Here is a 24,518-nt window from a genome sequence, read left to right as displayed (position 1 = left end):
CTTTTTGAATAATTAATTTTAACGTACAATGTTATCAACAAATTATATATTATGGGGTTTTGGATTAAAGGATGTCAAATAGTATTTTTGCGTAATAATCAAAAAGTCCAGATATATAGGCAGCGATGAGTCGCGATATGACAAAGGTATACGGGATCCCCTACATTTTTTTGGTATATCACTGTGAAATTATTTACACAAAACCAAAATTAACACTTTCTAAGTTTTTTTATATGTCGACCTTTTTTTGATTTGTCCAGCGAATCGGAATCTGGCAACTCTACTTCTAAGACTGAAAATATTCTATGTTTAACATTGCAAATAAAAAAAATTCAATTATAACAGATCTTTTGTTTTAGTATTTATATGTTTTACAAAATATTAATGTAATTCTTTGTTTAGTATTGTAATATAATATGGGTAAAAAGTAACATATAAATATTATTCGAATAATCGATTATTCGACAAAAATTGTTCGAATTATTCGAATGACAACTCTTAAGATTAAACTGTGCGACAAAAACAAAATTCTTTCTATCTGTTAAGGAACTTCAAATCGTTTACATGTATATTTAACTATATAACTGCATGAATGTTACTGACCTATAAGTGCTTCAAGGTACGAAAAAACGATTTTTAAGCATATCTCTGGATTTTGAAGTCGTTTCGGAAATTTCGAAAACAGATTCTTGTGTTATTTGTATTGTTGTTGTTTGTTTATCTCAAAATCTCAATTGAAAATAGTTGAAATCGATGTATTATTATACCCTTCACCTTCGTGTGAAGAGTATATATAAGTTTTTCATTCCGTTTGTAATTTATATAATATAATTTTCCGACCCTATAAAGTATATATATTCTGAATCCTTATAGATAGCGGAGTCTTTAAGCCATGTTCGTCTGTCTGTCTGTTGAAATCAGTTTTTAGAGGTCCCCAGTTTTTAGAGGTCCCCAGTTTTTAGAGGTCCCCAGAGGTCGAGATCCGAATCTTCAATAATTCAGTTAGACATGCTTTCGAGAAGATCGCTATGTAAAATCAGCAAAATAGGTCTATAACTAACGGAGATATGAGCAAAAATCCGAGACAACCTCTGAAAATTTCATCAAAAAGCTACCTTTTTTATGCTTTGTTATAAAAGCAACAACAACATTGTGAATAGGATAAAGATGTACATGTGCGTGTGAAGATGTACTTGGTTTTATTCAGCTGTGTATTTTTTTGTATGTTTGGATTCTGTTCTCACGAAGGTAAGTGGGTATAACAAGAACAAGGAAATAAAGCAGTATTATGTTGGTAATAAAGCTCATATTTGTTTGAGGGTGGCAATACAGTTTGACGGTGGTATTACAGTACAACGGTTGATATTTCTTTCTGCTACAGTTTATATTTGTTTGTGTGTATGTTATGTGTGACATATGTGCAGAGATACAAAATAAATAAAAACTGTTTTTTAAAACATGCTTGGTGAAGGGTATATAAGATTCGGCACAGCCGAATATAGAAATATTACTTGTTTTTTTATATTTTTTTTTAATTAAATTTATTAATAATTTATTAAGGTATTCGTGAGATATTATATTTATATAAGTTGGTCATTCCGTTTGTAATTTCTGTAATATAATTTTGCGACAATATAAAGTATATATATTCTGGATCCTTATAGATAGCCGAGTCGGTTAAGCCATTTGCGCCTGTCTGTTGAAATCAGTGTTAAGAGGACCCCAGTTATCGACGAGATCCGAATGTTTAATAATTCTGTTAGAAATGCTTTCGAGAAGATCGCTATTTAAAATCAGCAAAATTGGTCTATAAAACGCACATATTAGACTTGATGACCCACACGAATTCCATTATAATATTTTTTTTTGTGTGTTTTATTCCCTTTAGCGCTGTTGTTTTTCCTTTTGTTTTGCTTTCTTTGTGATTTATCTATATAATTCTATAATCGATTTTTATCCTTTCATATTCTTCAAAGTTTCCAATTTTTTAACTATTTATCATAGAGATAAAGATATTATACAAATTAAACAAATGGAGCTATGAAAATCAAATTTCAGACTTTTGTACTCCATTCTAATGTCTTTATTATGAATATTTTTTGTTGAACAATTTTGTATAAAATTTCAAGGATAATAAAGGATAAACTTTTAAAAGGATATTTTTACATTTTTTTATTAATAAAAAATAAAACAAAATACGAGATAAAAATTCTGCAATTGTCCTCTTTAGTTTGATACCCATATTGTTATAATAGGGTGGCTAAAAATATTTTATAAAGATTTTATATACCTCAAAGTTTAAAGTCCTTTAAAAAGGACAAACGATCAGAAAATGAAAAACTGAGTACACAGTTATACCATATAAATTATGTGCTTTCGTATGTATATGGTTTAGTTCGTGTGTGAAAAATGGTGTTGGACGGTGTTATATTAAAATTTTAATTAATACCATGATGTGTTATATATCACTAAATAGACAAACATTAGTGGAGTACTTTATAACCGATTTTTTCTAAAATAATACGTTTTTGAAGAATATTTTTTTGGCTCATTTGTAATTGACAAAAACAACAACAAATTGCATTTTTCATTAAACTTTTTTATTTTATAAACAATTTTACAAGATTTTAGAAAATATTTACTAAGGAACATATCCGCAGTTACTTGATATTCTTAACTAATGACAAGGAAATTTCGGTCCAAGCCTTTATAGTTTCTTCTTTTTGTCATACTGTCTGCTGGCCTATACACATTACGAGAAAGAATATCAGAAACATTTTCAATAATAAATAGGTGTGAAGATTATGGAGGCCACTCCAAAATTTTTTCATTCTGGCTTCAAATTCACACTTTTACAGCCCTGGCGTTATGGATCAGGGCATTATACTTTTGAAATATTCACGGCAATGTTTAAAAGATATCCGAAATTTAAAAAAAAAACAGTTTCCAGTATGACATTACAATTATTACAATTCTTACTAGGTGAAAGAAATTTAAGCTCACATGTTTCATAATACGAAATTGCCCCCCAACTACATTCCATATCCTCAACAGCTATGCAAAGTGTCGCTCTTCCTTTTAAAAATCATAAAAATAATGATTATATCGATCTGGACCTTCTAAATTAAACATTTTTTCATCCGAAAAGATATTGATATAGCTTTTTATAACCATGTGTTCACGTGCAAACTGAAGAGGATTTCTCTTTAAGACTGGCAATTTTTTAATATTTCTAAAGCCTAGTCCCTTCTTACAATTCGTTTTACTGTACCTAGGCTTGCTGTAACATACACTTTTTCTCTAATTTTTGCTACAGAATCACTTGACTTGGAGGCAAATTGTCTGTGCGCTTTTGTTTTGACTCTATATGTAGTTCCATTAAGCTTTCTTAATATTCAAACTGGTTTCTTATACAATTGCGGATAACATTCTGAATTTGACCAATTTATTTTTAAATTTCCAAAAACGCTTGAATTTTGTCATTTTATTCTTTAGTTTATGCATTACGGCAATATATTGTCTATATCCACATACACTAGAATATGAATGGATTTTACTCACTGCCAGCAGTAAACTGATTTTATTAGGATATCTTGCATTTTTTATCCTTTCATGTTAAAAATCTCTTCTGGGAAAGTATATTTTCCTTTTTAATTTAACACAATTATTCCGAACTCTATAGTTATTCTAAACTCTATATATCTTCTACAAATACTTTTGACCTCCCAATAACGTTATCAAAGTAGTTTATTATATAGTTTTCATTAAAAAATACAACAGGGCGAAGGTATATCATGTGCAATTAGTAAACCATAAATATTTAAACAAGTTAGGAAGGTATAGCCGGACTGGGCCGAGCATATCACCTACACCAGTTGTGAATTTCTTTCAAATGTGATTTAATTTAGCAAATAAAATATTTATGTTGAATTTTATTTCAATTGCGACATATTGAAGAAAAACTAATTTTCTGAAAGTGGGCTAGAGTTAAATAGAGATTAAAGGCCTGCACAAGACAACAATAATGATACAATTTGTTAAACAAATATCGTGTAAGCCATCATAAGCACACGAAATTTTTAAACAAATCGTCGCATTATTGTTGTCTAGTGCAATTCTTTAATATGTATATTATAAAATTAAGAGGAGAGATTTATGTCTACATATATAAACGCTTTTTATGTAGCTTTTCATCGTGATATTAATGTTTATATTAATTATATTATAATTTATAATAATATTGCGCTTATCATATTATCCTGAAGTGGATTTTAGAATTCGGAACAAGCATGTTTTAATCACTAAACCGTCATAATCATACAAAATAAAATTTTATATATTTTAAGGCCTGTTATCTCAACCACCTCTTATGTTTAATTGGTAGATATTTTGTCTGAAAAGTGTCAATTTAACGTTAGGATAAAAAATTAACAGACATTGCGATAATGGGTATAGGTAATTGGTATAAATAATAAATTAAATTTAACAAAATATTCTCTACAAAAGTTATTTTAATTTAAATACATCTCAACTTTTAATTTTTTTACAAAGAACTAATAAAGATAAAGACATGAAATTTGGGATTCTGCAACTCCATATTTGCAAATATAACATACATTTTTTCTAAAAAAACTGACTATAGAAAATCGATACCTATATTGACCTACTAGACCAAACCAAATTTAAGCTAAATAGAATTATATTTACTCTTCCTTTCAAACTTTAAAGTCCTTTTAAAGAAAGAAATGATCAGAAAATAAACAAGTAAGAGTGCTATATTCTTATATACCCTTCACTACAGTGTATTTTAAACATAATTGATCTTACAGTCTAGTAAATAAAAACATTAAAAAAATTTAAGTCGATTTAAGCCGAATGTTTCGGCGGCGGCTAAGCTCCGACTCGAAGCCGGTCGACTTCGACCTCTGATTCATTACTGGTAAACATTGACGAGACGTAGATTTTGTTTTTGTTTATTGTAAAAAAAATTGTTTTAAAAAGCACTTGGAAAAAAATTGTGTTAGTTTTAAATTTTAAACTTACATTATTCGCATAAAAATTATTATACAATAACTCACAATCTACTCTCATATAATTGAAAACGTTTTAAATACTTTTTTCTATTCATTAAAAAAACATATTTGCAAAACAAAAAAATACACAGCTGTATAAAACCAAATACATCTACACACACACGTGTACATCTTTTTCTAATACAGTGTTTTCGTTGCTTTTTTAACAATTTTTTGATGAAATTTTCAGAGCTTGTCTCGGATTTTTGCTCATATCTCCGTTATTTACCGACCGATTTTGCTGATTTTAAATAGCGATCTTCTCGAAAGCATGTCTAATAGAATTATTGAAGATTTCAACAGACAGACAGACGGACATGGCTTAATCGACTCCGCTATCTATAAGGATCAAGAATATATATACTATATAGGGTCGGAATATTATATTATAGAAATTACAAACGGAATGACAAACTTATATATACCCTTCTCACGAAGGTGAAGGGTATAAAAACCAAAAAATTAGTTTAACTATATCAAGTATGTAGTTTCCAACGTATATGGTCTTGCTCATGTGTGCAACAATTTTACTCAATTTGTTGTACGGTGTAACCAATTAGTCCACTATTTTTTGCAAAATATTAATTTGACCATACCCCAATATAAGGTTCCTTTAAAAAAAATTATTATAATGTTAATTACAGGCTTCAAAATAATTATATGGCAACGAAATTCGACATAAACAAGTTTTGTATAACCTTAAATATATCTAAGAATACTTTGTGGGGATCAATCCATTCTTGACCATAACCCCCATATAAGGTTTTCATCAGAAAATTACTCATTACTTTCTTAAAAATACGAGTACTACGATGAAATTCGACATTGATATAATTTATATAAACCAAAATTGTTCTACAAAATTTTACAGGGATCGGTCGAGGACAACAACGAAATTCGACATAAACATTATATGTATGAATCGAAATCGTTCCATAATTGACCCTAACCCCATATAAAGACTCCTGTAGATATGACTATTACGCTAATTACCGGCTTCAAAATAACTATATCACGACGAAATTCGACATAAACATGTTTCATATGACCTAAAATACCTCTACGAAATTTTGTTGAGGTCGATCCATATCCCTTAGAAAATTACTTTAACGCCCATTACTTTCTTTAAAATACGAGTGCCGCTATGAAATTCGACATGAATATGACTTATATGAACCAAAATCGTTCTACAAGATTTTACGTGGATCGATCTATAATTGACTCTACCCCCCCATAAAAGGTCCCCATTAGAAATTACTTTAGCAACCAGTACTAATATACAGTACAACAACGAAATTCAAAATAAACATGATATTTATAAAATAAAATCGTTCTACAAAATTTTAAGGGAATCGGTTCATAATTGAGTCCACCCCCATATAATGACTATAATTACCGTTTTCAAAATAACTATACGTAATTTTGTAGGGATCGGTCCATATTTAATATGATGTTCATATTAACATCGGTATATGATAATAAAATATTCATATTTATATGGAAATGATTTGATGGTGGGTATATAAGATTCGGCATAGCCGAATATAATATTGTTACTTGTTCATTTTACATTAATTTGTGCCGCTCTACATGAGTCAGAGTTATTCTAGCTATTTTCAGCTACTGAAACGGAGCGCCATTGGAGATATACAGGAAGTATTCCGCTCTGGCTAATACAATGTTTCCACGATCAGTTAAATTAGTTAATACGACCTCTGAAAGACGAGCCAATTAACCCGTTTCTACGACACATTCGTAATTCGTTTTGATAGTTCATCGCCATGTTGTTTTTATACCCTTCACTTTCGTGAGAATGGTATATATAAGTTTGTCATTCTGTTTGTAATTTCTATAATATAATTTTCCGACCCTATAAAGTATATATATTCTGTACCCTTATGGAAAGCGGAGTTGATTAAGCCCTGTCCGTCTTTCTGTCTGTCTGTTGAAATCAGTTTTTAGAGGACCCCAGCAAAATCGGCCGGTAAATAACGGAGATATGAGCAAAAATCCGAGACAACCTCTGAAAATTTCATCAAAAAATTGTTATAAAAGCAACAATATCAATTTATATAGAAAAAGATGTACACGTGTGTGTAGATGTATTTGGTTTTATTCAGCTGTGTATTTTTTGTATGTTTGGAATCCAAACATACAAAGGATACACAGCAAAAAAATATGATTTGCATTTTTTGTTAAAATATAATAATTTTCCCTTTTGTTTTGCAAATATATTTTTTAATGAATAGAAAAAAGTATTTAAAACATTTTCAATTATATGAGAGTAGATTGTGAGTTATTGTACAATAATTTTATATGCGAATAATGTAAGTTTGAAATTTAAATCTAACACAAATTTTTTCCAAGTGCTTTTTAAAACAATTTTTTTTACGATAAACAAAAACAAAATCTACGTTTGCTGATTTTAAATAGCGATCTTCTCGAAAGCATGTCTAATAGAATTATTGAAGATTCGGATCTCGCCGATATCTGGGGTCCTCTAAAAACTGATTTCAACAGACGGACAGACAGACGGACATGGCTTAATCGACTCCGCTATCTATAAGGATCCAGAATATATATACTTTATAGGGTCGGAAAATTATATTATAGAAATTACAAACGGAATGACAAACTTATATATACCCTTCTCACGAAGGTGAAGGGTATAAAAACATGCTTAGCTGTTTTATACTTTAATTCATCACACAAAGTACAATAATCAAGTTATTTATTGTTTATTTCACATACTTACAAAAAGTTAAAAGAAATATACCACAAATGATATACTAAATTTTAGTTTTTTAACCAAATTTTGTTCTACATCATATATTTTTAGCGCATGTGCCCCAGGGGCAGTTCTGGCGTTTACTTAAGATTTTTTCGCGCTTCCAATTATGTTATCGAAAAAAAAATAAAATGTCTTATTATTATATCACCAACCAATATATTTTTTCTATTACAAGAACTAAAAAAAATACACACAGTGATTGAAAAACAATAAATCACTTCTGCCTTCCATCGTATGTAGTATTAATTTTTCAAACTTTTGGGGATGATATATAATCGATAAACGAAAACAAAATTTGATAATGTGATAAAATCGATTGCTCGGTTTTCAAGTTATTCGCATTGACAGATGTGACCCTATGACGTATGATCCCCCTTCTTTTTCCTCCTAAATGTTTAGATGAATATTAAAGTTATTCGTACAAAATTTAAAGAATCTTGTTATATTTGTTTCCCAGATAAACAAATTTTTGTATTTAATTTATATGGGAGGTGTCGTTCCCCCATACATAGCCCGCCAATTTAGTTATTCGTTTTTTCTCTAAGTGAGACAGGTAAATAATATAGATAGAATTTCAGATTCCCAGCTTTCATTTGATACCAATATTAGCATTATAAAATACATATAAATATTTTAAATATTCGTTTGTAGTCCTTTAAACTTTGAAATCCTTTTATAAGGATATAAAAATCGGAGTATGCAAAATTCTATAAACTTTTCCATGTGTGAATGCTTTTTTCAAAATTGTAACAGGGTTTATATGAAGAAATTTATTGTTAAAAGCAATAATAACATCTAGATTCCTTTTATTCGAATAACCGAATAATTGTTAATTATCCGATTATTATCCGGCTAACGTAAAACTTCAAATAATTATTTGTCGAATAAGCCGAATAAGACAAAAACACAAATAATTGAATACCCTACTATATAGCAACTAAATTCCACATAAACAATTATTTGAATTATTCTTTATTCTAAATTGGAAATTTTTTATTCGTTCGAAGAAAAGCAAAAAAATTTCGTCGATTAATTGAATAAATTTTATTCGAATGACACCCTAATAAATAAAATTATTAGGATGTTAAAACCCGATAAAAATTGGAGACGACAGTCATTTGCCCGTAATTCATAAGGTAATTCAAACTAAATTACGTTCAGCTTGTAATTGCATCATGTGAACGGGTATAACTCGTTTGTCTGTTTATTTCTATAGTATTTCCTATCGGCAGGAATTTTTATATTTATATATATTTTAGCCTTTTGGAGGCTAAATAAGAAAGCAGAAAAAGGCTAGAAAAGGGTAAAAGCTTAAAATGTTTTAATATTAAAAATTTGTATCTATCACCACGAATTAGTTTTATTCAATAAACAAAATGTTTAATAAAGAATTCTATCATACGTTATGATAGTTGACAGCGGCGTTTATAAAAATTGAAAAATTGTTTTTTAGATAGGGCCTTTTGTTGAAATTCATTAAAATGTATAATAAAATCGAAAAAAATGTTGGGTTAGTTAGGGTTGTCAGCTTTTCAGATGACTATATACTCCTCTCACGAAGGATAAAAAGTACAAAAATGTGAAAATAATTCATATTTAAATAATTATATTTACCTGTTGTAGACGTTTTGTGCGTGCACCTTTATTGCGAAGAGAATCAAAAATGTGAAATTCAAGACACGAGTTTTCGAGTTCAATTTTTCGCTGATCCAAAATTGTATTAGTTTCTTCCAAAAATTTTTCAAACTGTTTTTTTAGTTTCTCTTCATACTGCATTTGATTCAATAAAATTCGATATAATTCCAGAGATGTGAGATCAGGGTCGGCTACATTCGCCTAAATTTTGTTTAAAAGAAATAGAACATGTGTTATGGTAACCCGTGATAGAAATCGATTAAATGTAAAGTACACATTGTGAACAAAGTCGAAAACGAGGGACTGAATTACCACATACGATATCACGTAAAATTCAGTAATTTTTCTTATCAAACTTTCTTATCGAACTTGAACGGTTAATCCGATATTAATGAAATTTGGTATGCAGAAAAACGAGGTGTTGTCGAGTTTTGGTTTTGAATTTGGGCCTCATAGGCCAACCAGCGGCCCGGCGGGGGGTCCTCAAATTAGGACACCTCGGCTATGTTAAATTTTTAAAACGATCCTATTTCTTCATTTGAGTTCCGAATTAAAAAAAATCGTATATAGAATCTCCTCATCGAGCCCTATAAAAAATGTCGTCGTAGCAGTAAATTATCTCTTATAGTTTAGGAGATATTCGCATTTGAAAATTAAAATTTTAAAATTTTTACCTCCATACTTTAGATTTTTGATAATAGTGGGTCCAAATATTCCGCCATTTTTTCTTTTGTTCGCTTAACAACAAGTTTATATATCAATCAGTGAAAGAATAATGTAAAAATCTTGACTGAGTCTAAAGTTATAGGCTATGTCTCCATCCAGATGGGACATAGTGCGAAAAAAGCTGATGGGGGTGTTCTGGGAAGTTCTTAAACAGAACCCTGGTCCCCCCCCACAGTGTGAGGACGGCGGTTGGTTTCACAACAGAGTGAAGCTAATGGCTTGTTCTAACGAGCGCTCAGCTTTGCTCCTGAAGCAGGCTGTGTCGCTGATAAAGGATCCGTGGGAAGGTGCTAAGCTGGAAGTGGTCTCTGTGGACGAGATCCCGCGAAGTCCTAGATCCACCGCCATAATTCCTGCGGAACCACATAAAAAGGCAGCGATACTGGAGCTTCTACAGGTTGGCAATCCGGATCTTCCAACTCAAGATTGGAAGGTCGTCAGGGTTTCTCAACCTGTAGGAAGCTCCAGAAGGATTGTTGTGATCCTGAACCAGGAGTCTTTGGCGCCGCTTCGCGAGAAACAAGGGAAGGTCTACTACGGCTTCGAGTCGATCTTCCTTCGTGTCTACCGAGGCGACGACAAGGGACTATTGGAACAGGATGATCCCGATCCTGACCATTCCGCTGCGGATATGTCTTGCGACGAGACTGACCTTTCGCTGAGTCAATCAACTTCTAAGTTGGTTAAGGAGGGGGATGAGTCAGTTGACGTCCTCCTTGCCTCTGGCGTCCTCCTTGCCTCTGGCAAGGTGTTGCGTATAGACAAAAAGGGAGATGGTGAGAGTAACCCAAATTAATCTCCACCACTCCAAAGCAGCCTCGGCTGCACTGCTCCTCCGAATGGGTGTAAGTGGGGAGGAGCTCGCCCTAGTCCAGGAACCCTGGATTCACCAAGAAAGGGTGAGTGGACTAGGCATGAAAAGCTTTAAGCTATTGTACGCAAAAGGATCTGGTAAGATTCGATCCTGTATAGTGGCCAAAAGCAGTCTCAACATCTTCATTCTTTCTGATTTCAGTGATGAAGACACCGTAGCAGCCATATGGGAGACCAGTGTAGGAGCTATATTGGTTATCTCGGCGTACATGGCTCACGACCACAGCGACCAGCCACCGAACAACCTGGTCTGCAGATCCATAGAGATGGCAAACTCAAAAAGCATGCCGATCATCATGGGGGCTGATGCCAATGCCCATCACACTGTCTGGGGAAGCTCGGACATAAACGGTAGAGGTGAGTCAATCTTTAACTTCATTCTAAGCAATAATCTTGATATTTTAAATTCAGGATCCGAACCGACCTTTATTGTTTCAAACAGAAGGGAAGTTCTTAACATTACGCTGGTTAGTTCTATGCATCATGATAGTTGACAAAGTGGCCCCAAAGCCCTTTATAAACAGGAGACGAACAGATTGGGAAATGCAAATGGGTCGATAACAACGGCCCTGACTGGCCTGGGTATAAACCAACCAATAACAGCTTTCATCAAGAGATTACTGACTCAACGAATCATTATCTCTGAAATGGGAGCAGCAAATGTCACAAAAGTGGCAAATCGCGGTACCCCACAAGGTGGAGTTCTATCTCCACTTCTGTGGAACCTAGCGTTGAACCCACTTCTTATGGATCTTAGATCTATGGGATTTAAGGTAATAGCATATGCAGACGATGTGTCTGTAGTAGTATCTGGCAAATATCTGGATACTTTATCGCAAAGGATGGAGATTGCACTCAAGACACTCAGTACGTGGAGCAACGTCAGTGGCCTTGGTGTAAATCCATCGAAAACGGAACTTGTTCTCTTCACTAAGAAGTACAAGATACCCACCTTCACTCTCCCACGACTGAATGGGATAGAATTGAAGTTATCGGATAGTGCTAAATATCTGGGAGTAATCCTAGATTCAAAACTATCATGGAGTTTGAACACTCAATCTAGAGTATCAAAAGCGGCTGCGGCCTTATACTCGTGTAAGAGAGCAATTGGCAAATCATGGGGCATAAACCCCAAGAACACCAAATGGCTCTTTGACATGGTAGTCAAGCCCATACTATTGTACGGTGCACTTGTATGGTGAAAGTCTGTACAAAAGGACTCACACCGCAAACGTTTTGAGGGAATCCTTCGTACATCAGCTCTATTGATAACGGGGGCCCTCCGCACCACCCCATCAAAGGCTCTCTTTGTCATGATGGGATGGTTACCTATTGATCTAATGGCCCAAGAGGTTGCCCTCAACGCGGCTATTAGACTCAATACAATTGGTATGTGGCATATGATTCAGTCAGGTCACTCCACCATTCTCGATTGTCTAGGAGAGATTCCTGACAATATCGACTATTGCATCGCCAAACCGTCTTTTGATAGAAGCTTTTCGGTGAATATCCGACACGATCCAAATGTGATGGAGACAATCCTCCATGACGGATCGTATAAGGTTTTCACTGATGGCTCAAAATCAAACCATGGTGTAGGCGGTGGCTTTTACATAGCACATTCGGGAACGGAAGTATCATTCAAGCTTCCTGACCAATGTAGCGTCCTTCAGGCTGAACTATCAGCCATTAAACGGGCTGCAAACTGGCTCAGGTTTTATCGAATATACGGTGCAAATATTCGAATTTATACCGACAGCCAGGCAGCCCTTAAGGTTCTAAGTGGTGTCTACACGACGTCAAACTTAGTCCTAGAATGCCGGGCATCTCTTAACGAGATGGCGACACATTCCACAATAGGACTGTATTGGATTCCAGGACATCAGCAAATTCCTGGTAATACCATCGCGGACTATCTTGCCAAGCTTGGCTCCTCGCTTGCAAGAGAGCATACCGACCCTTTTGTCGGTATACCGCTTTCAACCTGCAAACGCTCGATACGTGAAAAACTATATGAGCTTGCGCAATGCAGATGGTCGACTGAAGCCACCTGCAGACAGGCAAGGATTATGTGGCCATCTTACGACCCACAAAGATCCCAAGCCCTTTTATACATTCCGAGAGTTAATCTACGGAACTTAACGGCAGTGGTAACTGGCCACTGGCCTTTCGGACTCCATGCAAGAAGACTGAACTTACCCAGTAACGACTTCTGTAGGAGCTGCCAGGATGAAGAGGAAGAAGAGAGTATAACTCACTTCCTCTGTCATTGTCCTGCCCTAGCTGATCACAGAATGGGTCTGCTAGGTAGCTACTTTCTGCATGACTTAGCGGATCTATCGGAGGTTAATATCAGGAAGATAGATTCCTATTAGGTTGAAGTGTACTAATACGCCGACCGTTCTCTCTCGTTTCAGGTATCACAAAGGGATCAAAATACTGGACCCAAGTGTGTCCCCAGTGATGACATCGCGAGGACGACCTGCCTACCTAACCTAAAGTTATAGGCATTTTAATTTAGAAAATTAAAAAAGCGATTTTTTGCCATTTTTTTGGGAAACAAAACCTAAAAATTTTTCATACCGAGGGGACCAGGTCCATCCAAAAAAACCCTATTTTTTATGGATAATTCAATTTTGAGCAAAAATTCTCAAATCGCATAGTCGATATCAAATTATAGTGACCTGTTTTATATGACCCAATATGTTCTTAATCATTTTGTAACGGGTTTCGATAACCCCGCCCCTGGTATGGATATAATAGGCAAAAAACCAAAAAATCTCATTTTTGGGATTTTTTAAAACTTTTTTTGGAATTCCGGGATTTCTAATTAGAAAATACGAAATTTTTATTTAATTTTGAGTAAAAAAGTCTACCTAACTGTAAAATTTCATTAAAAACTATTCATAAATAAAATTTTTATTGCAATTTGAAAAATTTGTATCTTCGCAAAAACTGAATAACAAACATTATTTATCTTTTTTTTTAAAGTATTCCGCGAATTTTTTAATTTTCAAAAATTATATACAGTTTTGAAAAATAGACAAAATTACCTTTCCATTAATATATAACGTGCCTACATAATGTTTTTTAAATGACAAATTAATTAGGGAAAACTCAACATCTTTTAGAAAATTTACCTAGTACTATTTTTTCATCAATATACTTATAGATGAAACCCGTTACAAAATGATTAAGAACATATTGGGTCATATAAAACAGGTCACTATAATTTGATATCGACTATGCGATTTGAGAATTTTTGCTCAAAATTGAATTTTCCATAAAAAATAGGGTTTTTTTGGATGGACCTGGTCCCCTCGGTATGAAAAATTTGTATACCCTCCACCACCATCAGTGGTGATAGAGGGTATATATAACTTTGTCATTCCGTGTGTAACACCAAGAAATATTCATCTTAATATTCATCCAACAAAGTATATATATTCTGGGTTCTTATCAAATTCTGAGTCGATTTAGCTATGTCCGTTTGTCCGTCTGTCTGTGTAAAACACGCTCACGATAAAACGAAGCAATAGAATTTAACCAAATTCACCCAAAACGTTCTTCGTTTTCCTAAGTTGTTTGGTATTGAAAATGGGCAAAATCGGTTCATTTCGGGAAAAGTTATGAATCAAGATTTGAAACAACCTCAAAAAAATAGGAATTTTTTACACATTCTGATATAATTTTCTCAAAAACTATGCAAGATAATTCAATAAAAATCGGCATACATTAATTTTCATGCAAGAGCTTAACCTCTGCGTAAAATCGCCCGAATCGGTTCACAATTTCATATACCTCCCATACAAAAGTACAAATTCCCGGAAATTTGTTTTTTTTGTTAATAACTTCCGTCGTAATGTCGATATCTTCACAAAATTTTAGAAATTAAAATTCTATGACAATAGAATTTATTCAGAGGAAAAATTTTTTGGATGGGTCCATAATTGGTCATAGCTCTCATACAAGGTCCCCTCCCGAAAATCACTTAAACGCGCATAACTCATTAGTAAATCAAGATATCGATATAAAATTTGGTACTAGTATTGCTTTTATATACAGAAATATTACCATGAAAGCTTTTTTTGGATCGGTCCATAATTGGTCATAGCTCCCATACAAGGTCCCCTCCCGAAAATCACTTAAACACGCATAACTCATTACTAAATTAAGATATCGATATAAAATTTGGTACAATTTTGGCTCTTATATACAGAAATATTACAATGAAAGTTTTTTTTGGATCAGTCTGCGCATAACTCATTAGTAAATCAAGATATCGATATAAAATTTGGTAAGAGTATTGCTTTTTTATACTGAAATATAACAATGAAAGTTTCTTTGGATCGGTCCATATTTGGTCATAGCTCCTATACAAGGTCCCTCTTAGAAAAACACACATACAAAGTTCCCTTCCGAAAATCAGACAAAACGCACATAACTCATAACCAAATATTGATATCCATACATTTATCAAAAGTGTTGCTCTTATATACATAAATTCACTATAAAATTGTTTTACGATCGGTCCATATTTGGTCACAGCTCTCATACTAGGTCCAGAAAATCACTTAGATTCACAATATTTATTACCAAGTAATGATATAGATACAGAATTCTGAAATTTTGTCTTTATATACATAATTGGACATAGCTCTCATACAAAGTCCTTTTATGAAAATTTCTTAAACGCACATTACTTATTACCAGGGAAACCAAAATATGCAAATGCATGTTTTTTGTGGTGCGTCGTATGGACTCATGGATAAGATACTTACACGTTTCAGACTAATTTGAGAATTTTGGCATCGATTTGTTAGAGCATATTTTAGCATATTTTACCCATAAGAGCATAATTTTGCATGATTTGTCTTTTTAGCATATTTTCGAGTTTTTAGAGCATATTTTACTCTTTTAGTGCATATTTTGATGTTTTCGCTTTTTTCGTTTTTATACATTTTTAATTTTCTTTTCAAAACTTTATTTAAAAAAAAATAAAATTCTATTTTTTTATTTTTTTTTTTTAATTTTTTTAGCCTATTTTACAATTTTGAAAAAAACGTTATGTTATAGTTTTTTATTCAATAAAGCATTATATTTTAAATCGGACATAAAACCGATTACTTTTGATTTCATGAGACCAATCCATTTTTATAGTTTAAAAAACTAATTATTGGAATTTATGACAACACCGATTAAAATGTCAGTTTATGAATACAATTGGAAGAAATGTGTCAAACTTTGTCGTTTGAAATATGTTTTTTGGAGACCAAATGGTTTCATGTTAGTTATTGTACGTAAAACGGAATTCTATTATACTAGTTCTTCAAACTATGAGATGAAACATTTATAAAAAAATGTTGTAGGATATAGAATATGACATTAAACATTTATTATTTCATTACAATTTCAGTCTTTTTGAGCTTTTCAATGTTAAAAAATAATAAAAAATTTTACTTTTGGAGCATATATTTTAAATTTTAAGAGCATATTTTGAGTTTTTTACGGCATATTTAAAGCGCTTAAAACACTTTTTTTAGAGCATGTTTTCGGTTTCCCTGCTTATTACCAAATTAAGCTATTGATACATAATTTGGAAAAAATATTAGTTTTGTATACTTCTATTTCTACTATATTAGGTCCTGTCCCTAAAAGCGCTTTAACCGTATTTAAAGATCATTATCAATTTGTGTTGAACAAAATTTTGTGTAGAACATAATTATATATGTATTTGTATTTTGAAAATCTCAAAATCTTTCACACACATACATACAAATTACATGCAAATTACTAAATTTATAATGTTCAATAAATCTTGGAATTGTAATAAATTTAACTTTTGAGATTTTTTCTATTAAAGACATGAGAAAAATTATTTCTACAAATATTTGATCAATTAGAAAAGTAATATCATAAAAGTAGCTGGTGGAGGGTATTTAAGATTCGGCACAGCCGAATATAGCACTCTAACTTGTTAGGTTTTGTTTCATTTATCGTATTTTATGTAAAGTCAGCTTTCCAAAAAGTATAAATTCTATATACATCTTCTTAGAAACTTTTTAGATAATTTAAAAATTAAAAGATACTTTTTTCTTAAAAAATGGCAAAAAATCGCCATTTTTTAATTTTTTAAATTAAAATGCCTATAACTTTGGACTCAGTCAATATTTTTACATTATTCTTTCACTGCTTGATATTTAAACTTGTTGTTAAGCGAATAAAAGAAAAAATGGCGAAAATATATATTTGGAATATTTGGACCCGCTGTTATCAAAAAACTAAAGTAAGGACGGTAAAAATTTAAAAATTTTAATTTTCAAATGCGAAAATCTCCTAAACTATAACAGATAATTTACTGCTACGACGATAATCTACTGCATAGCCGAGGTGTCCTAATTTGAGGACCCCCGCCGGGCCCCTGGTTGGCCTATAAGGTCCAAATTCAAAACCTTAACTTGGCAACACCTCCTCTTTGTGCATACCAAATTTCATTAAAATCGGATTTACCGTTTAGAAGTTACCGAATTATTTCCCTCTTTTTTTGTCCTATACCACTGTGCGATGTTAACCATTTTCAATAGGCCTCGTCTACGATACCATAGAAGATCATGTGCCAAATTTCATTGAATTACCTCCAGAATAGCGACCTGTAGTTTGATTACATGGTTTACAAACTCTATTCGGGGGTTCAGTTGTATAGGGGCTAGGTGAAATAATGGACCGATGTTAACCATTTTCAATAGGCCACATCTACGGTACCATAGAAGATCACGTGCCAAATTTTATTGAATTATCTACAAAATTCCGTCCTGTAGTTTGATTGCAAAGATTGTTATTGTTATTGACCCTCCCCACTAAAGTGGTGTAGGGTATAAAAAAACAAATTGGGCTTCGCCAATGTGCAGACAAGTCTGATTTTGTTATTGATATAGCTTTACGTTATTGTCTACACGCAGAGAAAAAACATGGTTCGGCATGGTTAGGACAACTATTATATGTTTTTTGTAACAATATTTTGTTGTCATAACCAAAATATTGTTATTTTTATTGAATTTTATCAATATTTTAGTTACTGAAAACATTTATATGTTTATGACAATTATAAATTTGAGAATGATTCTCTAAAAAATAATTATTTTTACAACAAATAAATAATGATAATTATGTAAACATATTATATTAATTAGAACCATTTAATCTATCAAATAACCATTATATGGTATGTTTTTACATTTTTACCCATATAATGTTTAAGATATAAGTAAAATATGTTTACTATTAAAAATTTTTTGGTATTGAAATTTTTATATCAGTTGTATGGTTCCATCCGTACTAGATCGGATTAAATAAATTGTTAAACAGACGCAGTGATAAAATAATTGTGAAAATTAAATAATATCTTAAAATATAATAGAAACAATATAAAATTCAATAGAAATATAAAATACATAAAATAGGGTACAAAAAATTAATAATTAAAAATAATTAAATGCATGAAAGTGTATATATATATATATATATATATATATATATATATAATATATATATATATATATATATATATATATATATATATATATATATATATATATATATATATATATATATATATATATATATATATATATATATATATATATATAAATATATATATATATTTTTTTTTTATGGGAATACCAGTGCTTGGAAGTTAGTCCAAAAGAAAACTAAAAAATAATAGAATAGAATTTACGCCGAGCACAATAGATTAACCATATTTTATTTCATATGTAACCATAATATGGTTACTTAAAACCATGCGTTACTTGAAACAATTATATGATTTCTTGAAGCCATAATATGATTACATGAAACCATAATATGGTTACTTGGAAGTACAATATGATGCTACAACATTACATTATGATTAAATATTCTGCCTATATTTAATTATAATATGATATCTGATTATGATAATAATGATCATAATATGATATTTCTTGATAGTAATAATGATCACAAAATGTTTTAACTTTAACCATAATTCTAACCATAATATGTTACCACAACTATATTTTTTCTCTGTGTGTAGATTACGAAAAGTTTATGATCAATATATTATGATCTTATTTATAGATGCGAGAAGTTTTCAAATAATTTTTAAAGTTGAAGAGTTCACTTCTAACTAGGGATGCAAATCGAATTTCACTGTGACTGATTTTTAATAATCCCGGGATTTAAAAATTCGGGATTTCAAAATCCCGAAAAATAAAAATAAATTTTCAAAAAATCTTAATAATTTACCGACAAAAATGACATTTTCTATTTCATATTACAATATGAATACATAAAGTATGTGTTTACTAATACAGAAAGCTTTTCAATAAGTATTTTGTAAAATTTTTGGAAATAAAATTAATTTAAAGTACTAAAAGCAATAAAAAAGTTATTTAAAAGTTAATTAATCGGTTAATTGATAGATATTATTCGGTTTATTGGTTATTTGAAACCTGACAATTTTCATTTATTCGAACGAATAATCGTCAAAAATTAATCGATTAACCGAACGACGATTAATCGTTTGAATACTCTAGGAAAAAGGCAGGCCACTTTAATACAGGTATAATTTTCGAGTCTAGACACTAACTAAAATGTTCTAACTAAATTTGGATACGTCCATAAAAATAATATTTTTTCATATTAATTCGACCTGTTATCTATGGCAATGAGTACACGAATAGAACGATTCTTTCTAAAACTACGACCAGTCTAATTTTCCATGTGTTAACAATAGGAGTTTTTATTTCGAACTTTTTATTAACAACTATCCTAGAGGAGTACTTTTTGGAATTTTTTGGAATTCTATTGTCATCAAATATATATTAGAGCAGTTTTATGAGGACTTCAACCCATATGTTGTGTTTTCACTGAATCTTTCTTATCAAATTTTTAATATTATTGTAGGCAAAATATTAAAAAAAGTATTAAAATAGTTACTTATTTTGCGTTTTAAACCGGAAATCTAGCCACTTTAATTAATGACATAAAAAATTTGTTTTGCAAGAATATTAAAAAAATAACAGTAAACAACGATGCGTTTTACACTGTTATTTTGCATATTTTTTTAGTAAGAGTCTTCTTTTCTTTAAAAGTTTAAAAGTTTCTAATGTTTTGTCAGTAGCATAATAATAAATAATAGTTATTTGGTTTTCCTGAATTTAATTATATACCCTACACCACTATAGTGGGGAGGGTATTATACGTTTGTGCTGATGTTTGTAACATACAAAAATATTGGTCCAATACCCACCATAAAGTATACCGATCGATTCAGAATCATTTTTTGAGTCGATTAAGACATGTCCGTCCGTCCGTCTGTCCGGTTGGCTGGCTGGCTGTCCATGTAAACCTTGTGCGCAAGGTACAGGCCGCAATTTTCAAGATAATTTGATGAAATTTGGACCAAGCATGTTTTTTGGCTCAGGGACGAAGCCTATTGAAAATGGTTGAAATCGGTCCATTGTTTCACCTAGCCCCCATACAACCGTACCTCCCGATTTTTTGCCATAATTACGTCAAATATTCTACTATCTTATTAAAAATTGGCACAAATAAGTTTTATATAAGTATAAATGACGCTGCAGATTTTCGTAAGGATCGGCCTATATTTGACCCTAGCCCCATACAAACCCCCCTTCAAAAAATGACTTAAACGTCTAAAATTGACTTGTAACCATTTGTATCGCAATGAAACTCAACAAAACTAACTGTTATTTAGAAATACATCCTTTTCCCAAATTTACCGAGGATCGGCCCATATTTGACCTATATAAAGCCTCATTTAGAAATTTTAGTTTTTTATCAATAAATGGCTTAAATATTTTGGAATTATGGTAATATTCAACATAAAAGTTTCTTTACAAAAAATAAAAATTTTATAAAAGTAAAAATTTTAAAAATATACTCATGGTGTAGGGTATTATATGGTCGGCCATGCCAGACTATACTTTCCTACTTGTTAATTATGTTTTTGTTTTTTGGTAATTTTGGTAAATACATGTATGTATATTAATAAAAATTAATACTAATTATTAATAATATATATGTATGTATGTATGTATGTATGTATGTATGTAAATATGTATGAATGGATAATGTACATATGTATGTATTTTAGTCACAAAAATATGTATACATAAATGCTGGTAATTGGTTTTATTTAAAAAAGATGTTATATTTTTAAGCAATATTCACAATGCTAGCAACAATTTGGTTTTTTGTCCATACCTTTCTTAATCATAATTTTTCATTTATTTTCCTTTCATTTTTAGTACAAAAATGTAACTCAAGTTCTGTGAAAAAGTTGAACATACTTGAACTTCAGTTTCATTTTGTATGCAAAATTAGTTGACGTTTATTTTTTTTAATAATTTTAAAAACAAAAATTTTTATACCCTCCATCACCATCAGCGGTTATAGATGATATATATCAGTTTGTCATTCCGTTTGTAACACACTAAAAATATTGATCTAATACCCAACAAAGTATATATATTCTTGATCCTTATGAAATTCTGAGTCGATCTAGATATGTCCGTCTGTACGTCTGTCTGTATAAAACACGCTCACGTTAAAACGAAGCAATGAATCTCCACAAAATTCACTCAAAATATTCATTGTTATCCTAAGCAGTTTGGTATTGAAAATCAGCAAGATCGGTGAAATAATATCAGAGTTATGAGTAAAAATTTAAGACAACCTCGAAAAAAAAAAAATGGCGATTGGTGATTGGTGACAGAATTAACATTGTAAAAAATTCATATACCTCCCATACAAATGTACATATTCCCGGAAAATGTGTTTATTGTTAATAACTTCCGTTACAATATCTATATCTTCACAAAATTTTACAAATTAAAGTTTTATGTCAATAAAATTCATATCAAGGAAAAAAATTGTCCATCGGTCCACAATTGGTCATAGCTCCCATACAAGGTCCCCTCCCGAAAATCACTTAAACGCTCAAAACTCATTAACTAATTAAGATATTTATACGAAATTTGCTGCATATATTACTTTTATATACACAAATGTTACCGTAAATTTTCTTCCGATAGGTCCACAATTGGTCATAGGTCCCATACAAGGTCCTCTCCCGAAAATCACTCAACTTCCGTTACAATATCGATATCTTCACAAAATTTTACAAATTAAAGTTTTATGTCAATACAATTCATATTAAGGAAAAAAATTTCGATCGGTCCACAATTGGTCATAGCTCCCCTACACTCAAAACTCATTAGCTAATTAAGATATTTATACAAAATTTGCTACATATATTACTTTTATATACATAAATGTTACCGTAAAATTTTTTCCGATTGGCCATAGCTCCCATACAAAGTCCCCTCCCGAAAATCACTTTAAAGCACATAACTCATTACCTAATTAAGATATTTATACAAAATTTGGCACAAATATAATTTTTATCTACATAAATGATACCGTAAAATGTTCTTCCGATCGGTTCACAATTGGTCATAGCTCCTATACAAGGTCCCTTCCCGAAAATCGTTTAAACGCTCATAACTCGCTCCCTAATTAAGATATCTATACAAAATTTACTACTAATATTACTTTTTATACATAAATGCTTTTCCGATCGGTCTACAATTGGGCATAGCTGCCAAAAGTCGCTTCAACGACCATAACTCATTACCTAATTAAAAAATTTGGCAAAAATATCACATTTATATACGGAAATGTAACCGTTAGTTTTTCCGTTTGGCCACAATTTGTCATATACCTAACTTATTATCTAGGATAGAATTATTACTTTTATGCATAGAAAAGTCATTGTAAAATTTTGATCAATCCACAATTGATCATAGATCCCGAACAAGGTTCTCTTTAGAAAACACTTAAATGCATAAACTTATTGCCAAATAATGATATCCATGCAAAATTACTTTAATATACAGAAAATATACTTGAAATTTGTTTAACGATCATCCATAATTGTTCGTTCATTTCGAATTTACATAAACACTTTTTACTCACTACCAAATAAAGTTTTTAAAAAATAAACTTTTTTACTTCAGGAATGTTACTGTCAATTTCTCTATCCGATCGTTCCATCGAAAGCCATTCCACAGTATTAATATAGTTGCATTATCATAACTATAATTACTTATAAACAATTATCTCCTTATTCATGAAGATATTAATCGCTTATTTTATGTTAAGTATACAAATTTTCCAACCAAAATGTCGAAAATAAACTATCAATAACTTTATTAACCATTTTACTCATTTATTAACCATTACTTGTAATGTTCTTTCTGTTAAAAGTCATCAGAAAACTTATTTTCACAAATATTTCACCAAATAAAAATTATTAATATTAAAGCAGCTGGTGGAGGGTATTTAAGATTCGGCACGGCTGAATATAGCACTCTAACTTGTTTATTATACATATATGTATAAAAAACTATTAGAAAATTAAGAAAAATGTGTGCAATATCAAATAGTTATATTTTGGCCGCAAGATTATCGCAAGTTTTAAAAAGAAATGGTTGCTAGGATTGTGAACATACCCTGAAAATGTTGCTAGCATTGTGAATCCGGTTTAACACATTTATTTATTAAAAACAATTACGATAATTATTATTCACTACTTTTTTCCGGATATTTATACCCTACACCAATATAGTGGGGAGGGTATTATACGTTTGTGCTGATGTTTGTAACATACAAAAATATTGGTCCAATACCCACCTTAAAGTATACCGATCGATTCAGAATCATTTTTTGAGTCGATTAAGACATGTACGTCCGTCCGTCTGTCCGGCTGGCTGTCCATGTAAACCTTGTGCGCAAGGTACAGGCCGCAATTTTCAAGATAATTTGAGGAAATTTGGACCAAGCATGTTTTTTGGCACAAGGACGAAGCCTATTGAAAATGGTTGAAATCGGTCCATTATTTCACCTAGCCCCCATACAACCGTACCTCCCGATTTGAACTTTTTATGCTATAATTACGTCAAATATTCTGCTATCTCTCTAAAAATTGGCACAAATAAGTTTTATATAAGTATAAATGATACTGCAGACTTTCGTAAGGATCGGCCTATATTTGACCCTAGCCCCCATACAAACCCCCCTTCAAAAAATGACTTAAACGTCTAAAATTGACTTGTAACCATTTGTATCGCAATGAAACTCAACAAAACTAACTGTTATTTAGAAATATATCCTTTTCCCAAATTTATCGAGGATCGGCCCATATTTGACATATATAAAGCCTCATTTAGAAATTTTAGTTTTTTTTTTTTCAATAAATGGCATAAATATTTTGGAATTATGGTAATATTCAACATAAAAGTAAAGAGGGTATTATACGTTTGTGCTGATGTTTGTAACATACAAAAATATTGGTC

The 24,518-nt window shown here is 31.3% G+C and overlaps 1 protein-coding gene across 1 annotated transcript in view; it reads right to left on the bottom strand.

Moving 5' to 3' along the window:
- Nucleotides 1–24,518, bottom strand: part of LOC111679124 (coiled-coil domain-containing protein lobo) — a 776,294-nt gene that overhangs the window by 92,052 nt on the left and 659,724 nt on the right. Inside the window, 1 exon segment of the mRNA XM_046949218.1 lies at nucleotides 9,478–9,699. Coding sequence (XP_046805174.1) covers nucleotides 9,478–9,699 — 222 coding nt within the window.

Source organism: Lucilia cuprina, chromosome 4, assembly GCF_022045245.1.
Source record: "Lucilia cuprina isolate Lc7/37 chromosome 4, ASM2204524v1, whole genome shotgun sequence".
Taxonomy (NCBI): domain Eukaryota; kingdom Metazoa; phylum Arthropoda; class Insecta; order Diptera; family Calliphoridae; genus Lucilia; species Lucilia cuprina.
Note: the sequence above shows the minus strand (reverse complement) of the source record. Positions and strands in the feature narration are given on the sequence as shown.